General features: G+C 45.7%; 1 protein-coding gene across 2 annotated transcripts; it reads right to left on the reverse strand.

The window, feature by feature from the left end:
• Positions 1-83: 83 nt before the first annotated feature.
• Positions 84-11903, reverse strand: PSTK (phosphoseryl-tRNA kinase). 2 transcript variants are annotated; one of them, XM_040437795.1, is made up of 6 exons: positions 11662-11903; positions 7733-8018; positions 5870-6068; positions 4784-4865; positions 3843-3936; positions 84-1350 (listed from the first exon to the last, which is right to left on the reverse strand). In XM_040437795.1, exons 1-6 carry the CDS (start codon positions 11884-11886, stop codon positions 1118-1120), a joined length of 1119 nt encoding a protein of 372 aa, XP_040293729.1. In that variant the 5' UTR covers positions 11887-11903; the 3' UTR covers positions 84-1117. The 2 variants fall into 2 exon arrangements, with proteins under 2 accessions (XP_040293729.1, XP_040293730.1); XM_040437796.1 differs by lacking the exon at positions 11662-11903 and adding an exon at positions 10411-10457.
• Between the last annotated feature and the right edge of the window lie 10629 nt (positions 11904-22532).

Below are 22532 nucleotides of genomic sequence, written 5' to 3' on the forward strand. Positions count from 1 at the left end.
ACATAACGTTATTTCTCATGACAGAAATCCTTTAAGTGTGCTGTCCGCAGCTGCACGTCTGTTCCACGGCCCTGCAAAAATATAAAATAGAACATGTCCTGCCCTTGTCCGTTTTGCAGACAAGAATAAGCAGTTCTTGCAGAGGGCTGGACATACCATTCCGCAAAAACGGCTGCGTAGATGAGGCCTTAATGAGGGCAGCGCTGCAGTTACTATGCAATGGATGGAGTTACAACTAAACAGCTGATCATGGGGCGGGGGGGTGTTGGCGTCCCTGCCGATCTGATATTAGGATAGGCTATCAATATCAAAGCCATGCATAATAATTATTTTCCTCCCTGTCTTGTTTTGTGTGGAACACATTGTACTTTCTTATGAGACTATTTAGTATTTCATGCAATGTATTTGGAAAGCTGGAAAGAATTTTTTTTTTTTTTTTTTATTGAATATGTTTTCATTCGATTGCTTACACCATACTGCTAGTATTGCCATCTATGTTCATGTTAAGCCTTTTACTATGACAGGCCTGGAAATTTTCAGATGGCCCCCGGCTGCAATAGCAACCAAACTGCTTCTGGCACTGTCATTGCAGGGGCACCATTCGGTCACCAGAGGGAGCCCTCTGACTCCCAATAGAAACCATGGTAGCAGTTGACCACAGCATCTGAAGGGTTGAATGTCCCCGATTGCCTCTGGCGCTACTAGACTCTGCTGGTTTCAGAAGGGCGTGGAGACCTACAGTAGTCACAGCTGTTGGCAGCACATGTTGCTAGGCAACGCCTACTATTTCATAAAACTTTTACTACATAGTCATAAGTTTTGAGGAGTGCGATCCTGGCTCCCGAGACTCCCACCGCTGCAACTGAAGCACTCGGATGAGCCTTGTCCCCCTTTGGTTTTGGCGAGCTTGCCTCTCCTTGGACAGCAGAGCTGTGTATGCACATCGCCTCCCTAAAGAGAAGCTAGTAATGCTAGGACACGTACATTTGTTTTCTGCAACCATGACAATGTTGACATCTACGTACCTGCAGAATGTGGGCTACTGGGCTGTATACGGGTTGTCATAGCAGATGCATTTAGGAATCAGAGGACATAAGTAATAAATTATGGCTGATCACTAGGAGACAGAAGACGGAGCTGTAAATGTATCCACATGAACCTTGTGCAAGTATCGCTGCAGAATACAGTCTACCTCCTCTCTAAAGGAGGACTGGACGCTGGAGATGCCATCTGCGGCAGCAGAACGAACAGTCCTAGCCGCTATAGTTTGCCGTAGCTGATCCAGAGCTTTAGACTTTGTCTGCTGAAGTTCTTGTGCAATCTGTTTAATATCCTTTGCCGACACCAACCCTAAAATAAAGGGCAAAGACAGTAAAAAAAAATTACCTGCTGAGATATAAAAGGTAAGTCAAGGTATGGCTCTCCTTTTGGTGGACTTCATGAGAAACCAGAATCTCTCCAGCACAAACTCTGGACCAGATCTTAAAGGGAACCTGTCACCATGAAAATGCTAAATCAGCCAGCAGCATGTCCTAGAGCAGGAGGAGCGGAGCAGATTGATGTGCAGTTTTATGGGAAAAGACTCCCTATTAGGGTGAATTCACATGATGTATTTTTTTGATCCGCGTGGACCTATTGTAACAAAACAGGCAAGAACAGGACATGCGCTATCTTTTTTGCAGGACTGAAGAACGGACAAACAGATGCGGGCAGCAAACTGTGTGTTGTCAGCATTTTTTGCGGCCCCATCCAATCCACAAAAAATCCAGACTGGATGTGGAACAAAAATATGGTCGTGTGAATGAAGCCTAACTTGTATTTGATTAAAGGGTTTCTCTTACTTCAGCAAACAACATTTATTATGTAGAGGAAGTTAATACAAGGCACTTACTAATGTATTCTGATTATTGTTATTTTTCCTTACGACCACCCTGCAATCCAGCAGTGGGGGTCGTGTTTGCACACTCTAGGAAAAAGCCCTAGCCTATATGCAATCCCAGGGTCCCGGCCGCCAGAGAGGCCTCTGCTTTTTCCTATAGTGTGCAAGCACGACCACCACTGCTGGATTGCAGGGTGGTCATAACAATGGAAACGAGCCATGTATAATGTGAAAGGAAAAACAATATATTAGTAAGTGCCTTGTATTAACTTTCTCTACATGATAAATGCCACTTACTGAAGTGAGACAACCCCTTTAAATCCCTGCTCATTTCCGTCTTTGAAGTGCAGGAGGCGGTCCTATCAGTGATTGACAGCTCTCTCTGTATACACAGTCAGAGGGAAGGCTGTCAATCACTGATAAGACCGCCTCCTGGACTCCAAAGGAAAAGGAATTTAAATGTATAAGTTACAAGTTTTACAGAATTTTTTCCCACAAAACTATATATCAGTTTGCTCATTTCCTCCTGTTCTATAACCTGTTGCCTGCAACGCAGACAGTGTTCAACATGACAGCTTTTCTTTAAAGGGCTTCTGTCAGCCCACTAAACCGTTTTTTTTTTGTTTTGTTTAATAATAATCCTTACACTGCGATCTCTGCATACATAAGTAAAATAATAATTTTCATTCAGTAGAATTTGATAAAACGCTATTTTTATAATATGTAAATTACCTTGCTACCAGTGAGTCTCTCAGTGCGCCTGCGCCACGGCCGTACCCATCTTCAATCTGCGCAGGCGCACTGAGAGACTCACTTGGCCGCTTCATCCTCAATGCGCCTGCGCCGATGACGTCACATCTACACCCGGCGCAGGCGCATTGAGGAGCGAGCGGCCGAGTGAGTGGCCGTGGCGCAGGCGCCAGATATTGAATGAAAACAGGCAGGGCCAGCAGAGAACGATTCCGTTCCCTGGCCCTGTCAATCACAATGCGGAGGGGGCGTCATTAGGATCAGAGGATGCGGCTGCTACCAGCAAGTAGCCGCCCTACTTGCTGGAAGCAAGGTAATTTACATATTATAAAAATAGCGTTTTATCAAATTCTACTGAACGAAAATTATTATTTTACTTATGTATGCAGAGATCGCAGTGTAGGGATTATTATTAAACAAAAAAAACAAAAAACTGTTTAGTGGGCTGACAGAAGCCCTTTAAGCCCTGGTTTGACCAGACAACCAGAATTCTGGTGCATTTGGCTCGTTAAAGGGGTTTTCCGAGATTGTTTTATTTAATTTTTTTACTGTTGACCTATCCTCAGAATAGGTCATCAGTATCCGATCGGCGGAGGTCTGACACCTGGGACCGCCGCCCATCAGCTGTTTGAGAAGGCACCGGTGCTCTTGGTTGCGCCACGGCCTTCTCTCAGCTTTTCCTAGGCCAGAGATGTCACGGTCATCGGTCATATGGCCTAGGAGCAGCTCTGTCCCTTTCAAGTGAATGGGGCTGAGCTGCGATACCAAGCACAACCACTATACAATGTACGGCGCTGTGCTTGGTGAGCTGAGAGAAGGCCGTGGCGCTCACAGAAGTGAGTCCCGGGCGTCGGACCCCCACACCCCCACTGATCAGATACTGATGACTTTTCCAGAGGATAGTCTGTGTAAGGGCTCATGCAGCCGGTGCCCATATTGTGGACTGCAAACAGTGGGATTTCAGTGCAAAAAAAAAAACAGAACATGTTGCGGACTGAATCTTGCGGATTGCAGACGCATTCACACCCACAAACATCGGGCACACAGCCGTGGCCATGCATTGCGGACGGCTATTTGCGGTAGTCAGCACAGGCACGGGGCGCAGATGTTCATGTGCATGAGCCCTAAATCACAATTGTATGGGGGAGAGAGGTTCTAAAAGATTACTGCCTATGTACAAGAAGCTGACTATAGCCGAGCATGCATCGCTTACCCTTCACTGTCTGCATGGTCTCCGAGATGAGCCGGCGAAGATTCTGATCTGCTTGATGGACGACGTTGGCTGCACAAATGTAACGATCCTTCTCCTGTGAAGAAATAACAGTGAAGTATTGTCAGGTTTAGATGGGGTAGACCTATGGTGGGTTTAATTAAACCCCCCCCCCCTCTGGAGGAGCACATTAAATATAATGGGCAAATAAATGTTTGGTTTGGCACCAAGCAGGTGGATTTCTGCAAGCTCTAATGGGACAATCAAAGACATTTCTACAAGTTTGCTGCCAGGTTCCTCCAGAGATCACAGTTGATGGTGGACGGCTCCATCTGTGGTGGACCGCCTCTTAACAAAAAATAAATAAAAAAGTCCAAAATCGGACACATATACTGTAACATACAAAGGATCAGATGAAACTTGCTGCAGAAGTGTTAGGAGAGCAGATTTAAAGGGGATCTCCTATTCAAAGGATAGGGATAAACGGGGAGATTTATCATCATGTGAGTTTGAATTTTTTTTTAAAAATAGTTGCAAGTGGCCTTTTCACACCACCCTCGCCAAATTTCAAAAAAATGGGGACGTGGCCAACAGTGACAAAATTTATCTTAATCTACGTCAGGTTTTAGAAATCTACGGCAGCTCAGGCCTCCATCACGAGAAGGGGGGTTGCAATCTTCCCCATAGGAATTGAGCGGCAGGTTGCCACTCCATTGATTCTCTACAGGAGCTGCAGGAACGGCACTGTCCGCTATCCCCAGAAGTCCCATAAAGTTTAATGGAGCGCCAGGGGACCCCAACCAATCAGACACTTGTCTCCAATGTTGTGGATTGGAAAGGAGTGTATTTAGCCCTTAATCCTGGGCCGTGCACTTACAATTGGGCAGATTTAAAACCTACATGATGTTGGGGTAATAGTGTAAGGTTCAAGCGCCGATTCTTACCTTCTCCTCACTGTCCTCCTCCATTGGCATTACAGGGTTCTCCAGGGCTTGAGTCATTAAACTGGTGATTCTTTCCATGAATCTGTCATATAAAGTGCAATAAGGCACAATTATAGAAGACACCCACCGGCCAGTGGCTCCAAAATGTGTCAGGGGCTACTCTCCTTTGCCCAGCTGAGCGTGCATGTGTATCGGGGGTGGGGGGAATCTGATGGAAGTGCTATAGGTGGTAACTGTCTAATGTGTATGACCAGCCCAACGGTACTTTAGATTTGGCACTGGGCTAGGCCCAAAAAATGATGTATGGAGGGTGGAGTACATCGCTCTGCAATTCTAAGCTGTATACCAGGGATGCCCAAACTGTGGCCCACCAGCTGTTGCAAAGCTACAACTCCCAGCATACCTGGACAGCCTACAGCAGGGCACTGTGGGAGTTGTAGTTTTACAACAGCCAGAGGGCCGCAGGTTGGGCATCCCTGCTGTATACCATTGGCTTTGTAGTACTGATTTGATGCTGTCCTCTATCCTTAAAGGGATATTTCGGTAATTTGACGTTATCCCCTATACACAGGATAGGGGATAACTATTAGATCAATGAGGGTCCTGCCTCTGGTACTCCACATGATCATGAGAACAGAGACCCTGTACCCTGCTTGACCTCCTGAAATAAACGGTGTGGCAGGTCAGACCCCCACCGATGTGTTATCCCCTGTCTTGTGTATAGGGGATAACGTCAAATTACCAGAATACCCCTTTAAAGGATGATGATGACAGCCAGTCTCCTTATTCCCTACAATGGTCTAATGCACGGATATATCAAACTCATGGCCCTCCAGCTGTTGCACAACTACAACTCCCAGCAAGCCCTGATAGCTGTAGGATGCCCAGGCATAATGGGAGTTGTAGTTTTGCAGGGCCACAAGTTTGACATTCCTGGTCTAAGGAGATCATAGAAGGTGTTCCTCTGTCTGAATACTACACTTGTCCTAGGCTTCCGCTGTCAAACTTAATTGTTGCCTCGGGTGCCGGGAACCAGACCCCCAGTCTGTACTGCATATGACATAAGACATGTCCGCCTTTCCTTACTCATCCATCTCGATGCCGGTGGAGGTGTCCAGGTATAGGCTGGCTTTCTCCCACGTGTTTTTCTCAGGATTTGGTCTCTCTAGTTTGGAGTCCATCAGGATTATTGTTCTGTCCATGACCCGATTCGGTCTCCTGTTGTTCCGTAGTAAGCAGCAGTCAACAGGACAATGCAGATAAATCTGACAGAATCCTAGAGAATCTGACCGAGAAAAAAACATTAGTGAGGATAGTCCTAGGCTTCATATGAAACAACCTCATCCAGAAGGTGGCCCGCTGGGTCATGGCTCTCCTGGTAAACGGCTGACAGCGGCCACGCAGGGACAATACAAGGATGGCGTGAGTCCACCAGATTGAAATAGCAGCTCTCCATTTGGGCTCATGGTGGCGGGGGTCCCGAGTGTGGGAGGACATGTGCATTAAGGTTGCCTTCATGAGAAAACCCCTTTAAGCACAGTAAACAAAGCCCAAAAAAGACTGCCTTACGTGGATTACTCCTGACAGGGCAGGCAGCTACTTCCCCGACTGAGCGAACACATAGGGGGCCATTAACTAAGCTTTTTAAAGTTTTACTTTAGTGGCGTAAATAGGTCTTATATTTTATCACACACCATTGCAGCAAAATATGCAACAGGCGAGAAAAAAGGGCATGCCGTGGGTGGGGAGCACGTGGCACCCCAGGCCTGCCACATTCATCTTTCTTCATCAAGTGTATCACATAGCAGGGGGTCACAAGACGTGTGCCTCTGCATAAATTTGGACCATCCTGCAGCAACACAGGGGGAAATCAATGTCCCCCATAATATCTATTTGAATCCCATCCGACGCGGGACCTTTTCTGTCTGACTGATTCGTATGCTCGCTCCATGCAATGTCTGCCTGCACTGCAGAAGCAGATGTTCAAAGCAATGTGCAACCTTAAAAAGAGGACATTCCAGCTTTTTACATATCTAAAAGCTGGATATTCCCTTTAAGGCTACTTTCACACCAGCGTTTTCAATTCCGCTATTGAGATCAGTCATAGTATTTCAATAGCGGATGACAACGCTTCAGTTTTGTCCCCATTCATTGTCAATGGGGAAAACAAACTGAACAGAATGAAACAGAATGCATTTGGTTACGTTTGGCTGCGTTCCCATAGCGGACAGAATAAGGCTTTAAGCAGTGTTTTTCTGTCCGCGATGTGGTGCGAGAGGGATCTGTCCTGAAGACAAGGTAAGTCAATGGGGATGGATCAGTTTTCCTTGACACAATAGAAAACGGATCCGTCATGGCTATATAAGACATAATACAACTGGATCCCTTCATGACGGATGCATGCGGTTGTATTATTGTAACGGAAGCATTTTTTGCAGATCCATGACAGATCCACAAAAAACGCTAGTGTGAAAGTAGCCCAAGTGGTTTTCCAGGGAAATCATTTTATTTAAAATTAGGGACGGAAAGAAATCGCTACTCACCTCACTGGTGCTCTGCTGCTGCTGCTGTTCCAATGCTGCTCTTCACTTCCTGCTCCCAGGCTCTACACACAGGAAACGGTTTGAATTGCCCCCCACAGCCACAGTGATTGGCTGTAGGGGCAGTCTAAACCATTCCTTTTCTTTGTGTCCAACCAAAGAGGAGTAAGTGAAGGGCAACGGGAACCAAAGTATCATTAAAACAGCAGCAGGGGACTGGTGAGGTGAGTAATGATTCTTTTGTATTTATACCTCATCCCGCATTTCCTCTGGAAAACCTATTATCCGGCCATGCATGGGATAGGTGACAAATACTTTTCGTGGTATAATCCCTTTACTATTCCTGTGTTGCAGTAGCGGTGGATTTAAAAAAACGTGAAAAAGTCAAAACAGCGAAAGAGGTGCTTACACTCCCGGGCCAGCTGGAACACTTCGTACCGCATGCTCTGATAGTAGAAGTTATCGTCCAATACAATATAGACCGGAATGGACTTCACATTCACCGACCAGCAGACGTATTCTGAGTCTTCTCCAGCACAGACTAAGCCTTGACTTTCCAAGCATTTAATAAAGCGGCTCCAGGTTTCTTCAGTCTTCCCACTTGGAGGTTTTAAAGCCGAACAAGTGAGCAGAGCTACTAAAAGAGACTCAAGACACTGCAAGACGCGCTGCCGCTGCTGCTTCCATGGAGACGTCTAGAGAACGGAAGAGAAGAGCATTGATGAAGCAGGTGTCCAAGAATTCAATCCTTCATCTTCAAATAATACTGAGTGTACTCTGCCACATAGCGAGACGGCATCCAGCACATTGACCGGAAGAGATTTCTATAAATAATGTGCAGTGGAAACTGATTCCCCCGTAGATTTCGCCCTTTGCAATCCATAGGATACCTTCACAGGGCAGGTTTCCTGTGCCGATTGCGCACTGAGACCCCGGAGTAATTCAGGCCTCAATGCTCCTTAAGGGGGTTGTCTGGGTTCAGAGCTGAACCGAACATATCCCCGTTTTCACCCAGGCATTTCATGCTCCGATGCTCCCCCTTGCCCTGCTCTAAATCGGAGGGCTCAGGCTTTTTCTGGAGATCCGGTGACATACTGGGCTCTCCATGGGGTAAGCTAGGTGGAGGCTTTCGCCTAACAGTAAGCCCGGTGATGTCATCGGCACTAATGGGCGGGCTTTAGCACTGCCCTAGCCTGTAAAACAGCTAGGGCAGCATCAGTGCCGGTGACATCACCAGGAACACTGCTGGGCAGAAGCCTCTACTTAGCAGTGTAAAAAATATAAACCCTTGCCCTGCACGATAGGGCAAGGGAGCGCCTTGGAGCATGAAATGCCTGGGTGAAAGAGGGGATATGTCCGGGTTCAGCTCTGAACCCGGACAACCCCTTTAAAGGGCGTCTGTCAGTAGATTTGTACCCATGTAACTGGCTGACCCGTTACCTGTGCACTTAGCAGCTGAAGACGTAGATATAGGTATGTGTTCCACCTTTTCTTAGGCTACTTTCACACTCGCGTTTGGTGCGGATCCGTCATAGATCTGCACAGGCGGATCCGTTCAGATAATACACCCGTCTGCATCCGTTCAGAACGGATCCGTTTGTATTATCTTTAACATAGCCAGGACGGATCCGTCTTGAACACCATTGAAAGTCAATGGAGGACGGATCTGTTTTCTATTGTGCCAAATTCTGTCATAGAAAACGGGGGATCCGTCCTGACACACAATGTAAGTCAATGGGGACGGATCCCCCATTTTCTATGACAGAATTTGACACAATAGAAAACGGATCCGTCCTCCATTGACTTTCAATGGTGTTCAAGACGGATCCGTCTTGGCCGTTTGGCTCAGTTTCGTCAGACGGACACCAAAACACTGCAAGCCCCGTTTTGTTGTCCGTCTCCAAAGCGGAATGGAGGCGGAACGGAGGCAAACTGATGAATTCTGAGCGGATCCTTTTCCATTCAGAATCCATTAGGGCAAAACTGATCCGTTTTGGACCGCTGGTGAGAGCCCTGAACGGATCTCACAAACGGAAAGCCAAAACGCCAGTGTGAAAGTAGCCTAATTTATATCGGTTTTGGAAAAAGCTGCCAACTAGGCCAGGAGCGCAGGTTCCACAGAAACAGACCACGTGGCTGCTGGAGTCCGGCTCTGGTTGTTCCATCCATTTTGCAGGTTGAGCTACAATCCAGTGAACCTCGGAGGTGGGAAATTGTCCCAGGAGTCACAAGCAGCGGATATTTCCTGCACGGAAAAACAAGCCTGCAGCGGAAGTGAAGCCTGCAGCATGCTCGTTCTAGTTCAGGTTTTCACCATTTCTAGCAGGGGTAAAAACCAAAATCTGTAGAATTTTGCTCTGGATTCACCATGGATCTGCATTAAGCCTCACCTGAAGGGTTCATGCACACGACCGTGATTGGCCCGGGAAACGCGGGCTGTGTGTCGCCTGCATCTCCCGAGCCGACCATGGCCCCCCCCCCCGTAATTTAGGATACAGTCCGCTCGGATCTGATCTCAGGGCTATTGTAATACAGGATAAGGCGAGCACCCTGCAACAGATCCAAACCGACTATCATAAACTACTATCATGTATTTCGGGTCAGGGGAGCCATGGTCGGGAGATGGCGCTGACACAGCCTGCGTTTCTCAGATGTTATTTTTCCTATATGGGAAAACGCATAAAAAAAAAAAAAGTTCCAGGGAGTTTTCCAATTTCCTTCATAGGACTGCTGCACGTGCAAGCGCCATTCATATATGTGAGAAAGAAGCAGACGTTTCTACAACAAATCTGCTTCATAAGAATATAGCCTTTAACTCTTTCCTGACATTGCGATTTTCCATTTTTCGCTTTCTGACTTCCCAGAGCCATAATTTTTTATTTTTCTGTTCACATAGCCACGAGTGCTTGTTTTTTGCGGGACAAGTTGGGTGTACTTTCTAATGGTCCCATTTAATAATACATAGGATGTTTGGGAGGCAGGAAAAAAAACTGAGGTGGAACTGGAAAGAAAAAGCAATTCCGCCACAGGTTTACGGGGTTTTTTCTTTTCACGGCGTTCACTATGCTGTCCCAACTCCCAACTGACCTGCTTTGCATTCTCCCGGTCAGTACGAATCCGGTGATACCACATATGTTTTTCTTGCGTTTTAATGCTGAAAATAAATGATAAACTTTTGAAAAAAAATTACTTTTCTTTTCATCACCCTATACCGATCCCTGTTTTTCATACAGTTTTGTCTACGGTCCGGAGATGTGTGTGGGCTCATTTTTTGTGGGACGATCTGTAGTTTTTGATAATACCATTTTGGGGTGTGTGACTTTTTGATCACTTTTTATTAAATTTTTGGGAAATAAAGTGATTAAAAAAAATTCACTGTATGGGCTAACTTTATAATATTTTAATAGCATGGTGATGTCCATGATGTTTTTTTTTTTTATTGTTTATTTTGGAGAAGGGGGGGGGGTGATTTGAATTTTTATATTCCTCCAAACTTTTTTTTTTTTTTTTTTTTTACTTTGTTAGGTCCACAACTTATACAGATTAATGGAAATTGCTCTATTATTCTGTATAGAAATCACTATATCACCGTTCAGTGCTGCCACCTAGTGGCCTGAACTGGGATATACTAACAATGAGTCTGGAAGCCGAGTACAGGCTCCCATTCACTATTAGAACAGGGTGCTGTCCCCGATCTCCGCCAGGGTAAAGTGCGCCTCAACCAGAATCAAAGTGCAGCAGTTGCAGAGAGAGCGGAGCCTCTAGGTGTAACTGAAACGCCCCTGTTGCTCCTAGAAGCTAATTTGTATAATAAATCATTTTTCTCAGCAATGCAGACACATATGAACATGGGACCAACACAGATGTCATCAGCTGCCAAGCACACATGTAACAGGTCAGCCAGTGTCATAGGTACAAAACTGCTGACAGATGCCCTTTAACTTGGCTGGCCGCCATAATGGGACGTCTAGGTAAAGGGAACCTGTCACCGGGATTTTGGGTATAGAGCTGAGGACATGGGTTGCTAGATGGCCGCTAGATGTACGGTTGCCTTGACAACTTGACTGCCTGGTCTGACATTGTTTCTCCCGGTACCAACTGCAGCAGGTGATGCAGCTACTATCATATCATTACATCAGTGTCGCTTTAAAACTCCAATACACTACTTTACAAGAGCTGCGGCGTTATATATTATATAAATATAAACCTTACAGTACCATAACAAACATGGCTACTTAGGATTTTAATATCACAAGTGACAACTTGTATCACAAGTTCTCATTGGCTGTCTCACAGACCATTTATGTATAAATGAAACTGATTGGCCGGTTTACTTACATCTCTTCCGTCCTGGTTCTCGGACTGGCAGGAAGCCTCGCGATACTCGTGCCCTGAATCTCCCTCAAAGGCGCCGTCTGCCATAACGTCATCATAGGATATTATAACCACCGAGAGCAGGCTGCGCCTGGTTTTCAGCTGCCGGGCTAAGGTTGATTTTCCGGCTCCGGGGAGGCCGCACAGAACACACAGTCCGATATGAGAGTTTGTAGCAGACTCCTCCATAATAACACTCGCGCTGTGTGCGCATGCTCAAATTAGAAATTTGCGGTCACACGGTAAATGTGCTTCCTGTACTGAAGGATTGTGGGAGTTCAATGTGTAACTCGAGCTTCCGTTATTATTCCAGCGGAGCTCGTGCTGGAGCCTTTATGACTATTACTGATGTTATTATTATTAGGCTTTTTAACATAAGGCAATTCAAACGTTCAACCCTAAATCTTCTGAGAGGTCTTAAAGGGAACCTCTCCCATTGATGTCTCTCACATCAGCGATTCCTAAAATACTTCAAGGACTGACATCATTGCATTTTCCAGATTTTTTGGTAATGGGGAAAGCTGCAGGTTCCCATCTCAGAAAGTGATGGCATAACACCAAGATATGCCACAACCTTGATAGGTGGAGGTCCGACTGCTGGTACTGCTAGGGGTGCCACCTTCCCCAACCAAAATTACCCGCCAAGTTAAGCCACACCCCCAAAGGGCATTTCTTAACACTGGGTGTTAAGTCGCTGTCATACTGTGGTCCCAGTAATAGAAATGCCCCCATTAGTGCCCCCCAGTAATATTAATTAACCCAGTAATAGAAATGCCGCCATAAGTGTGCCCTAGAATAAAGGGGTTGTCTGGGTTCAGAGCTGAACCCGGACATCCCTCCATTTTCCCCCCGGCAGCCCCCCTTGACTTGAGCATTGGAGCAGTTCACGCTCCGATGCTCTCCTTTGACCTGCTCTAAATCGCGCAGGGCAAAGGCATTTTTTGGAGATTCGGTGACAGACTAGGCTCTCCATGGGGCTGCCAGGAAGCCCGGTAACGTCACTGGCAGTGATGGGCGGGATTTAGCGCTGCCCTAGCCAGTAAAACGGCTAGGGCAGCGCTAAAGCCCGCCCATCAGAACCGGTGACGTCACCGAACACACTGCCGGGCGGAAGTTTACACCCGGCAGTGTGTTATTGAAAACAAAAGAGACCTTGCCCTGCGCGATTTAGCGCAGGGCAAGGGAGGGATGCTCCGATGCTAGCCTCAGGGGGGCTGCCTGGGTGAAAATAAGGGTATGCCTGGGTTCATCTCTGAACCCGGACAACCCCTTTAAAGCCCCATATTAGTGCCTCCCAGTAATAGTAACACCCCCATAGTGTGCCCCAGAATGAATAATGCCCCCATTAGTACCCCCAGTAAGAATAATGCCCCCATTAGTACCCCCAGTAAGAATAATGCCCTCATTAGTGCCCCCAGTAAGAATAATGCCCCCATTAGTGCCCCCAGTAAGAATAATGCCCCCATTAGTGCCGCCAGTAAGAATAATGCCCCCTTTAGTGCCCCCAGTAAGAATAATGCCCCCATTAATGTTCCCCAGTAAGAACAATGCCCCCATTAGTGCCCCCAGTAAGAACAATGCCCCCATTAGTGCCCCCAGTTAGAATAATGCCCCTATTAGTACCCCCCAGTAAGAACAATGCCCCATTAGTGCTTCCCAGTAAGACCTCATGCACACGGCCGTGTTCCGCGGCCGAGGGCGGTCCGTGGTAACCCGGCCGGGATTCCTGCTGACGCTGTGCGCTTCATGCAGCCGCTGCTGTACAGTGATCTAAGAATAATGCCCCCATTAGTACCCCCCAGTAAGAATAATGCCCCTATTAATGCTCACTAGTATGAATAATACCTCCATTAGCGCCCCCCAGTAAGAATAATGCCCCCATTTGTGCCCGCTTGTCTGCTTCTGGAAAAAAAAATGGAGGTGGTGCCCCCATTTGTGCCCGCTTGTCTGCTTCAGGAAAAAAATCACCGGCACCAGCAGGGCCACTAAAATGCCGGCCTTGCTCCATCTTGAGACTGGAGCACTATATTGTGTCCACTTTTTTTAATTTCCCTGCACCTTGGCGCTCCCAGCTACCCCGCTGTGCAAGGTACTGCAGCGTGGCTCCGTTCACTTGGATAGGGCTGTTCCACAGTGGATGACGGGGTGCACTGTGCAGGGGGAGCAGCGCTAGTCCAGCCCTTCAACCCACCTCCCAATTTATCATAAAGTGATGGCATATCTTATTAATGAGATAATAACGCTCCTTTAACTTCAGGAGATTCAGTCGGCTGACTTAAGGGGGTTGTCCAGCTTTGGGGATTTTTATTTTATTTTATTTTTTTACAGACCCCTGCAACGTGTTGTATTTAAAAAAAAAAAAACCCTACTTGCTCCTTGGCGCTCCATTCAGCAATCTTTCAGTCCCGCTAATTGAAAAAATGAAGGTAAAAATCAACTTCTGTCAGCTGCAGGGGTGGAAGGGATGGTGACTTTCTCCCTGCAGCTCACACACAGTGCTGCTGTCTGAGAGGGAGCTGTTCAAAAGGACATCCCCGTCCGTCCAGGCCATGCACCGGACAGAGGAAAGGGAGTCTGAAAGCCGGACTGTCCGGCCTAAAACCAAACCTCTGGCCACCCTAGGGGCAGGCTGCTGTGGAGGTCACAATTAAGGGGACAGTCCGCTATGGAGGTCAGTGTTAAGGGTCAGATTGCTGTAGAGGCCACTGTTAAGGGGGCAGGGTGTTGTGGAAATCACTGTTAAGGAGATGGGGTACTGTGGAGGTCACTAATAAAGGGGCGGCCGTTGTGGAGGTCACTGTTAAAGGGGCGGGTCGCTGTGGAGGTCACTTTTAGGGGGATAGGATGCTGTGGAGGTCACTGTTAAAGGGGCGGGTGCTGTGGAGGTCTTTGTTAAGGGGGCAGAGAACGGTGGAGGTCACAGTTAAGGGGATGGTCCACTATGGAGGTCAGTGTTAAGCGGCGGGGTGCTGTAGAGGTCACTGTTAAGGGGGTGGGGTGTTGTGGAGGTCACATTTTAAGGGAACAAAGCTCTGTGGAGGTCACTGTTAAGGGGGTGGGTTATTGTGTAAATACCTGTTAAGGAAACGGGGTACTGTGGAGGTCACTAATAAAGGGGTGGCCGCTGTGGAGGTCAATGTTAAGGGAGGAGGGGACTGTGGAGGCACTATTAAAGGGGCAGCGGGGTACTGTGAAGTCACTGTTAAGGTAGCGGGGTATTGTGAGGTCACTGTTAAAGGAGCAGTCGCTGTGGAGGTCTCTGTTAAGGGGCCGGGAATGGTGGAGGTCACAGTTAAGGGGACTGTAACCTATGGTCAGTGTTAAGGGGCGGGTGCTGTAGAACTCACTGTTAAAGAGGCAGGCTGCTGTGAAGGTCAAATTTAAGGGGGTGGGCTGCTGTGGACATCCCATTTTAAGGAGACACAGCACTGTGTTGGGGGGGCTCAGTGTTAAGGGGTGGGGGGCTGTGGAGGTCACTGTTAAAGGGGCGGGGTACTGTAGATGTCACTATTATGGGGGATACTGTCTATATCTTTTAACGACACACACAAACATTACATGAAATAGATTAAATATACCCGTATGAAGCCAGGTCCTTCTGCTAGTATATATATATATATATATAAATATACATATACAGTTAGGTCCATATATATTTGGACAGAGACAACATTTTTCTAATCTTTGTTTTGCACATTACCACAATGGATTTTGAACAAAACAATTCAGATGCAGGTGAAGTTCAGACTTTCAGCTTTAATTCACTGAGTTGAACAAAATGATTGCCTAAAGAATGTGAGGAACCAAAGCATTTTTTAAACTCAATCCCTTCATGTCAGGGGCTCAAAAGTAATTGGACAAATTACATATACAATTTCTAATACTTGGTTGAAAACCCTTTGTTGGCAATGACTGCCTGAAGTCTTGAACTCATGGACATCACCAGACGCTGTGTTTCCTCCTTTTAACCCCTTCAATCGCAGGCCTGTTTTCACATTCCTGCCCAGGCCATATGTCACTTTATGTGGTAATATCTTTGGAACACTTTTACTTATCCAAGTCATTCAGAGATTGTCTTCTCGTGACACATTGTACTTCATGATAGTCATAAACTTGAGTCAATATATTTCACCTTTATTTGTGAAAAAATAAAAAATTTACCAAAAATTTTAAAAATTCCCAAATTTTCAAATTTCTATTTCTCTACTTTTATAATAGATAGTGATACCTCATATAATAGTTATTACTGTACATTCCCCATATGCATACTTCATGTTTGGATCATTTTGAAAATGACATTTTATTTTTTGGGGACGTTAGAAGGCTTAGAAGTTTGGAAGCAAATCTTGAAATTTTTCGGAAAATTTCCAAAACCCACTTTTTCAGGACCAGTTCAGGTCTGAAGTCACTTTGTGAGGCTTACATAATAGAAACCACCCAAAAATGACCCAATTTTAGAAACTACACCCCTCAAGGTATAGAAAACTGATTTTACAAACTTTGTTAACCCTTTAGGTGTTCCACAAGAATTAATGGAAAATGGAGATGAAATTTCAGAATTTCACTTTTTTGGCAGATTTTACATTTCAATCCATTTTTTTCTAGTAGCAAAGCAAGGGTTAACATCCAAATAAAACTCAATATTTATTAATCTGATTCTGTGGTTTACAGAAACACCCCACATGTGATCGTAAACTGCTGTATGGGCACACGGAAGGGCGCAGTAAAAAAGGAACACCATATGGTTTTTGGAAGGCAGATTTAGCTGAACTGGTTTTTAGACACCATGTCCCATTTGAAGCCCCCGTGATGCACTCTTACAGTAGAAACTCAAAAAAGTGACCACATTTTGGAAACTACGGGATAAAGTGCCAGTTTTATTGGTACTATTTTGGGGTACATATGATTTTTAATTGCTCTATTTTACGTTTTTTGTGAGGCAAGGTAACAAAAAAATGGATATTTTGGCACCGTTTTTATTTTTAGCAATATTCATCTGACAGGTTAGATCATGCGCTATTTTTATAGAGCAGGTTGTTACGTAATGATATCAAATATGTCTACTTTCTATGAGGTTTTGTGTCTCCATTTTCTGAACGCCCTATTTTTTTATTTTTCTGTCGATCTTCTTGTGCAGGGGTTAGTTTTTTGACGTTTTTATTGGTACCATTTTTGGGTACATATGATTTTTTGATCATTCATTATTACACTTTATGGGGCAAGGGGACCAAAAAATTTGTTGTTTTGGCACAGTTTTTATTTATTTATTTTTACAGCATTTACCTGAGGGATTAGGTAATGTAACTTTTTTATAGAGCAGATCGTTACGGACGTGGCAATACCTAATATTTCAACTTTTTCTCATTTATTTAACTTTTACGCAATAATAGCATTTTTGAAACCGAAATAATGATATTTTTGTGTTTCCATAGTCTGAGAGCCATAGTTTATTATTTTTTTGGACCAATTGTCTTAGGTAAAGACTCATTTTTTGCGGGATGAGGTAACGGTTTGATTGGTACTATTTTGGGGGTATATGACTTTTTGATCGCTTGCTGTTGCAATTTTGTTTGATGTAAGGTGACAAAAATTGCTTTTTTTTTTACATATTTTTTTTTTTTTTACGGTGTTCATCTGAGGGGTTAGGTCATGTGATATTTTTATAGAGCTGGTTGTTATGGACGTGGTGATACCTAATATGTCTACTTTTTTTTTATTTATTTCACTTTAGCACAATAATAGCAGTTTTGAAGCAAAACATAATCATATTTTAGTGTCTCCATTGTCTGAGAGTGAAAGCGTTTTTTATTTTTTGACTGATTCTCTTAGGTAGGGTCTCATTTTTTGTGGGATGAGGTGACGGTCTGATTGGTACTATTTTGGGGGGCATATGCATTTTTGATCACTTGATGTTGCAATTTTTGTAATGTAATGTGACAGTTTTTTTTATTTTTTGGGCGATTATCTTAGGTAGGGGCTAATTTTCTGCGGGATGAGGTGACGGTTTTATTGATACCATTTTGTGGGACATACGCCTTTTTGATCGCTTGGTGTAGCACTTTTTCTGTTTTTTTTATTATAAAATAAGGGGAAAGGGTACTATTGCGTCAAATTGCGGGAAGGCAGTGGTTTCCATGACGTAGTAGTACGTCATGGGTCCGGAAGGGGTTAATGCTCTGCCAGGCCTTTACTGCAGGGGTTTTCAGTTGCTGTTTGTGGCCCTTTCTGTCTAAAGTTTAGTCTTTAACAAGTGAAATGCTCTATTGGGTTCAGATCCGGTGACTGACTCGGCCATTCAAGAATATTCCACTTCTTTGCTTTAATAAACTCCTGGGTTGCTTTGGCTTTATGTTTTGGGCCATTGTCCATCTGTATTATAAAACACCGATCAATCAGTTTGGCTGTATTTGGCTGGACTTGAGCACACAGTATGTCTCTGAAAACCCCAGAATTCATCCGGCTGCTTCTGTCCTGTGTCACATCATCAATAAACACTAGGGCCCCGGGGCCACTGGCAGCCATGCATGCCCAAGCCATCACACTGCCTCCGTCGTGTTTTACAGATGATGTGGTATGCTTTGGATCATGAGCTGTACCGTGCCTTCGCCATACTTTTTTCTTTCCATCATTCTGGTAGAGGTTGATCTGGGTTTCATCTGTCCAAAGAACGTTCTTCCAGGAGTGTGCTGGTTTTTAAGATGTTTTTTTTTAGCAAAGTCCATCCTAGCCTTCTTAATCTTGAGGCTTATGAGTCGCTCGCACCGTGCAGTGAACCCTCTGTATTTACTTTCATGCAGTCTTCTCTTTATGGTAGATTTGGATATTGATACCCCCTATATCCTGGAGAGTGTTGCTCACTTGGTCGGCTGTTGTGAAGGGGTTTCTCTTCACCATGGTAATTATTCTGCGATCATCCACCACTGTTGTCTTCCGTGGGCGTCCAGGTCTTTTTGCATTGTTGAGGTCACCAGTGCTTTCTTTCTTTCTCAGGATGTACCAAACTGTAGATTTTGCCACTCCTAATAGTGTAGCAATTTCTCGGATGGGTTTTTTCTGTTTTCGCAGATGAAAGATGGCTTGTTTCATCTGCATGGAGAGCTCCTTTGACCGCATGTTTACTTCTCAGCAAAATCTTCAAAATGCAAGCACCACACCTCAAATCAACTCCAGGCCTTTTATGTGCTTAATTGAGAATTAAATAATGAAGGAATTGCCCACATCTGCCCATGAAACAGCCTTTGAGTCAATTGTCCAATTACTTTTGGCCCCTTTAAAACCAGGGGGCCCCATGTAAAGGAGCTGAAACTCCTAAACCCTTCCTCCAATTTGAATGTGGATACCCTCAAATGAAAGTTAAAAGTCTGGACTTTATGTCCATGTTAGTGTTGATCGAGCATGCTCGGCCGAACACATGTGTAACGTGCACATCCAAAAAATATCAGTGACATCTAGTGTACTTTTTCCGTAGATGGTGTCCGCTGTGGACAGTGACATTACATGGGCTACATATCCTGTATAACGTTTCCACATTCCAAATACCTGTGACATTCCTTCTAATTTTATATTAGCCGCTGCTGACATCAGCAACATTATCCCAAAAATATCTGTGACATCCAGTGTACTTTTTCCGTAGATGGTGTCCACTGCAGACAGTGACATTAGCTGCGCTACATCTCCTGTGTAACGTGTGCATATCCAAAAAATATCAGTGACATCCAGTGTACTTTTTCCGTAGACGGTGTCCGCTATGGACAGTGACATTACCTGGGGTACATCTCCTGTGTAACGTTTCCACATCCCAAATACCTGTGACATTCCCTGTAATTTTTTTATTAGCCGCTGGGGACATTATCTGCGGTATTTCTCCTGTGTAACGTTAACATATCCCAAATACCTGTGACATTCCCTGTTATTTTCTATTAGCCGCTGGTGACATCAGCGACATTAACTGCGGTATATCTCCTGTGTAACGTTTCCACATCCCAAATACCTTTTTTTTATTTTTTTGCGCATATACTTACAAATCCTACGCTAATGTACGTGTGACATACTTTCAAGCATATATAACATTTAATATGAAGAAGGCGAGCAGTAAGGGACGGGGAAGTGGCTGTGCTGCTGATGGTGCACGCAGAGGACGTGTCCCTGGGCTCATTGAAACTGTGCCTGCTGCCAGAGCACAAGAAAAACAATCATCCACGATACCTAGCTTCATGTCCCAGTTTGCAGGGGGCGCAGGACAACGCTCTCGAAGTCAGACCAGTGCGACCAGGTGGTCGGTTGGATTGCAGCAGATAATGCTTCCAGTAAGGTCCCTTTCACACTGGCGAGAATTCCGTGCGGGTGCAATGCGTGAGGTGAACGCATTGCACCCGCACTGAATCCGGACCAATTCACTTCAATGGGGTTGTTCAGATAAGCAGTGATTTTCACGCATCACTTGTGCGTTGTGTGAAAATTGCAGCATGTTCTATATTCTGCGTTTTTCACGCAATGCAGGCCCCATAGAAATGAATGGGTCTGCATGAAAATCGCAAGCATCCGCAAGCAAGTGTGGATGCGGTGCGATTTTCACGCATGGTTGCTAGGAGATGATGTAAGTAAATTGATAAAAGTAAATTTACTGTATTATTTTCCCTTATAACATGGTTATAAGGGAAAATTATAGCATTCTTAATACAGAATGCTTATTAAAATGTGGCTTTAGGGGTTAAAAAAATAAATAAAATTAACTCACCTCATCCTGTTGTTCGCACAGCCGGCATAATCTTCTTTCTTCTTCTTTCAGGACCTGCCAAAGGACCTTTGATGACGTAATCGCGCTCACCACGTGGTGACGTCAGCGCAGGTCCTGCTGAATGAAGATAGAAGATTTCTATTTATTTTTTTAACCCCTAAAGTCACATTTTAGTAAGCATTCTGTATTAAGAATGCTATCATTTTCCCTTATAACCATGTTATAAGGGAAAATAATAAAATATACAGAACACCTAACCCAAACCCGAACTTCAGTAAAGAAGTCCGGGTTCGGGTCTGGGTACCACAGTCAGTTTTTTATCACTCGCGTGCAAAACGCACTGCATCCACACGATAAAAACTGAACATCGGAACACAATCTCAGTCAAAACTGACTGCAATTGCGTACCTATTCGCACGATTTTCCCTGATCGCAGACGCAACGCATCCGGACCTAAACCGGACACACTCGTTTGCAAGGGGCCTAAGTCCAGTCTCAGTAGCCAAGAGTCTGGTCAACACAATCCTCACCCTGATCCTCCTTCCTCCCACCTTGGAGAGTCTTGCCGAACAAGTGATCCCACACTCGGATATTCCAAGGAGCTCTTTTCAGCGCCATTCCTTCATTTGGGCCTCTCGACAAGCCCGCTTGAAGAGGGACATGAGATCTTGTGCCCTGATTCCCAAACTCTTGAGCATCCACCGTCACAAGAAGATGACAGTGGGGAAAGGCAATTAGTGTTTCATGAGGTGGGTGATGATGATGAGACACAGTTGCCAATAAGTCAACGGCAATTAGTGTCTCAAGAGGTTGATGATCAGGATGAGACACAGTTGTCAATAACTGAGGTTGTTAGGTCAACAAGTCAGGAGGATGAGCAGAGTGAGGAAGTGGAAGAGGAGGTGGTGGACGATGAAGTCACTGACCCAACCTGGGAAGGTGGCATGCCGAGCGAGGATAGCAGTACAGAGGGGTAGGGATCTGCAGCACCGCAACAGGCTGGAAGAGGCAGTGGGGTAGCAAAATGGAGAAGGCGGGCCACACCAAACAGGCCCGCAACTGTTCCCTGGAGCACACCCTTGCGGAAATCTCTTTTGCCAAGGGGTAGGTGTTCCGCAGTCTGGCGCTTTTTTGAGGAAAATAAGGACGACAAAAGAATTGTAATTTGCAACCTGTGCCATACAAAAATGAGCAGGGGTATGAACACTAGCAACCTTACCACCACCAGCATTATCCACCACATGGCATCAAAGCACCTTAATAGGTGGGCTGAACGCCTGGGTCCACAATCTGTGTCTGCGGGTCACACCACTGCCTCCTCTTCCCCTGTGTTACGTGCTAGCTAATCCCCTGTCGAAGGCGCAGGCCCAGATGCCTCCCGCCCTGCACCTGGACCTTCGCAAGTACCATCAGCAACCACATCCACTTCCGTGTACCAGCGCAGTGTACAAATTTGAACGCAAGCGCAAATACCCAGCCACCCACCCACAGGTGATAGCACTAAACGCGCAACTTTCCAAATTACTGGCCCTGGAAATGTTGCCATTTAGGCTTGTGGACACTGAGGCCTTCCGCAGCCTGATGTCGGCGGCCGTCCCTCGTTACGCAGTCCCCAGCTGCCACTATTTTTCACGGAGTGCCGTGCCCGCCTCACACCAGCATGTGTCCTGTAAAATCACCCATGCCCTGACCAATACAGTTACTGGGAAGTTCTACTTAACCACTGACACATCGACAAGTGCTTTCGGCCAGGGACGCTACATTTCTCCGACGGCACACTGGGTGAACGTTGTGGAGGCCGGGAGCGAGTCGTACCCTGGGATGGCACAGGTGCTACCGACGCCAAGGATTGCGAGCCCTAATTCCATCAGGGTTTCCACCACCACCTACGTTAGTGGCTCCAACCCCTACTTCTCCTCCTCTGCCTCCTCCTCCACTTCCCCCTCACAATTATCCGCTTGCAGCACCAGTCAGCCATCAGTCGGTAGCAGGAAGCAGTGTAGAACTGCAGTGGGGAAGCGTCAACAGGCTGTGCTTAAGCTGATCTGCTTAGGTGACAAACAGCACACCGCCGCAGAGCTGTGGCAGGGTATAAGAG

Source organism: Bufo bufo, chromosome 6 (assembly GCF_905171765.1).
Source record: "Bufo bufo chromosome 6, aBufBuf1.1, whole genome shotgun sequence".
NCBI lineage: Eukaryota > Metazoa > Chordata > Amphibia > Anura > Bufonidae > Bufo > Bufo bufo.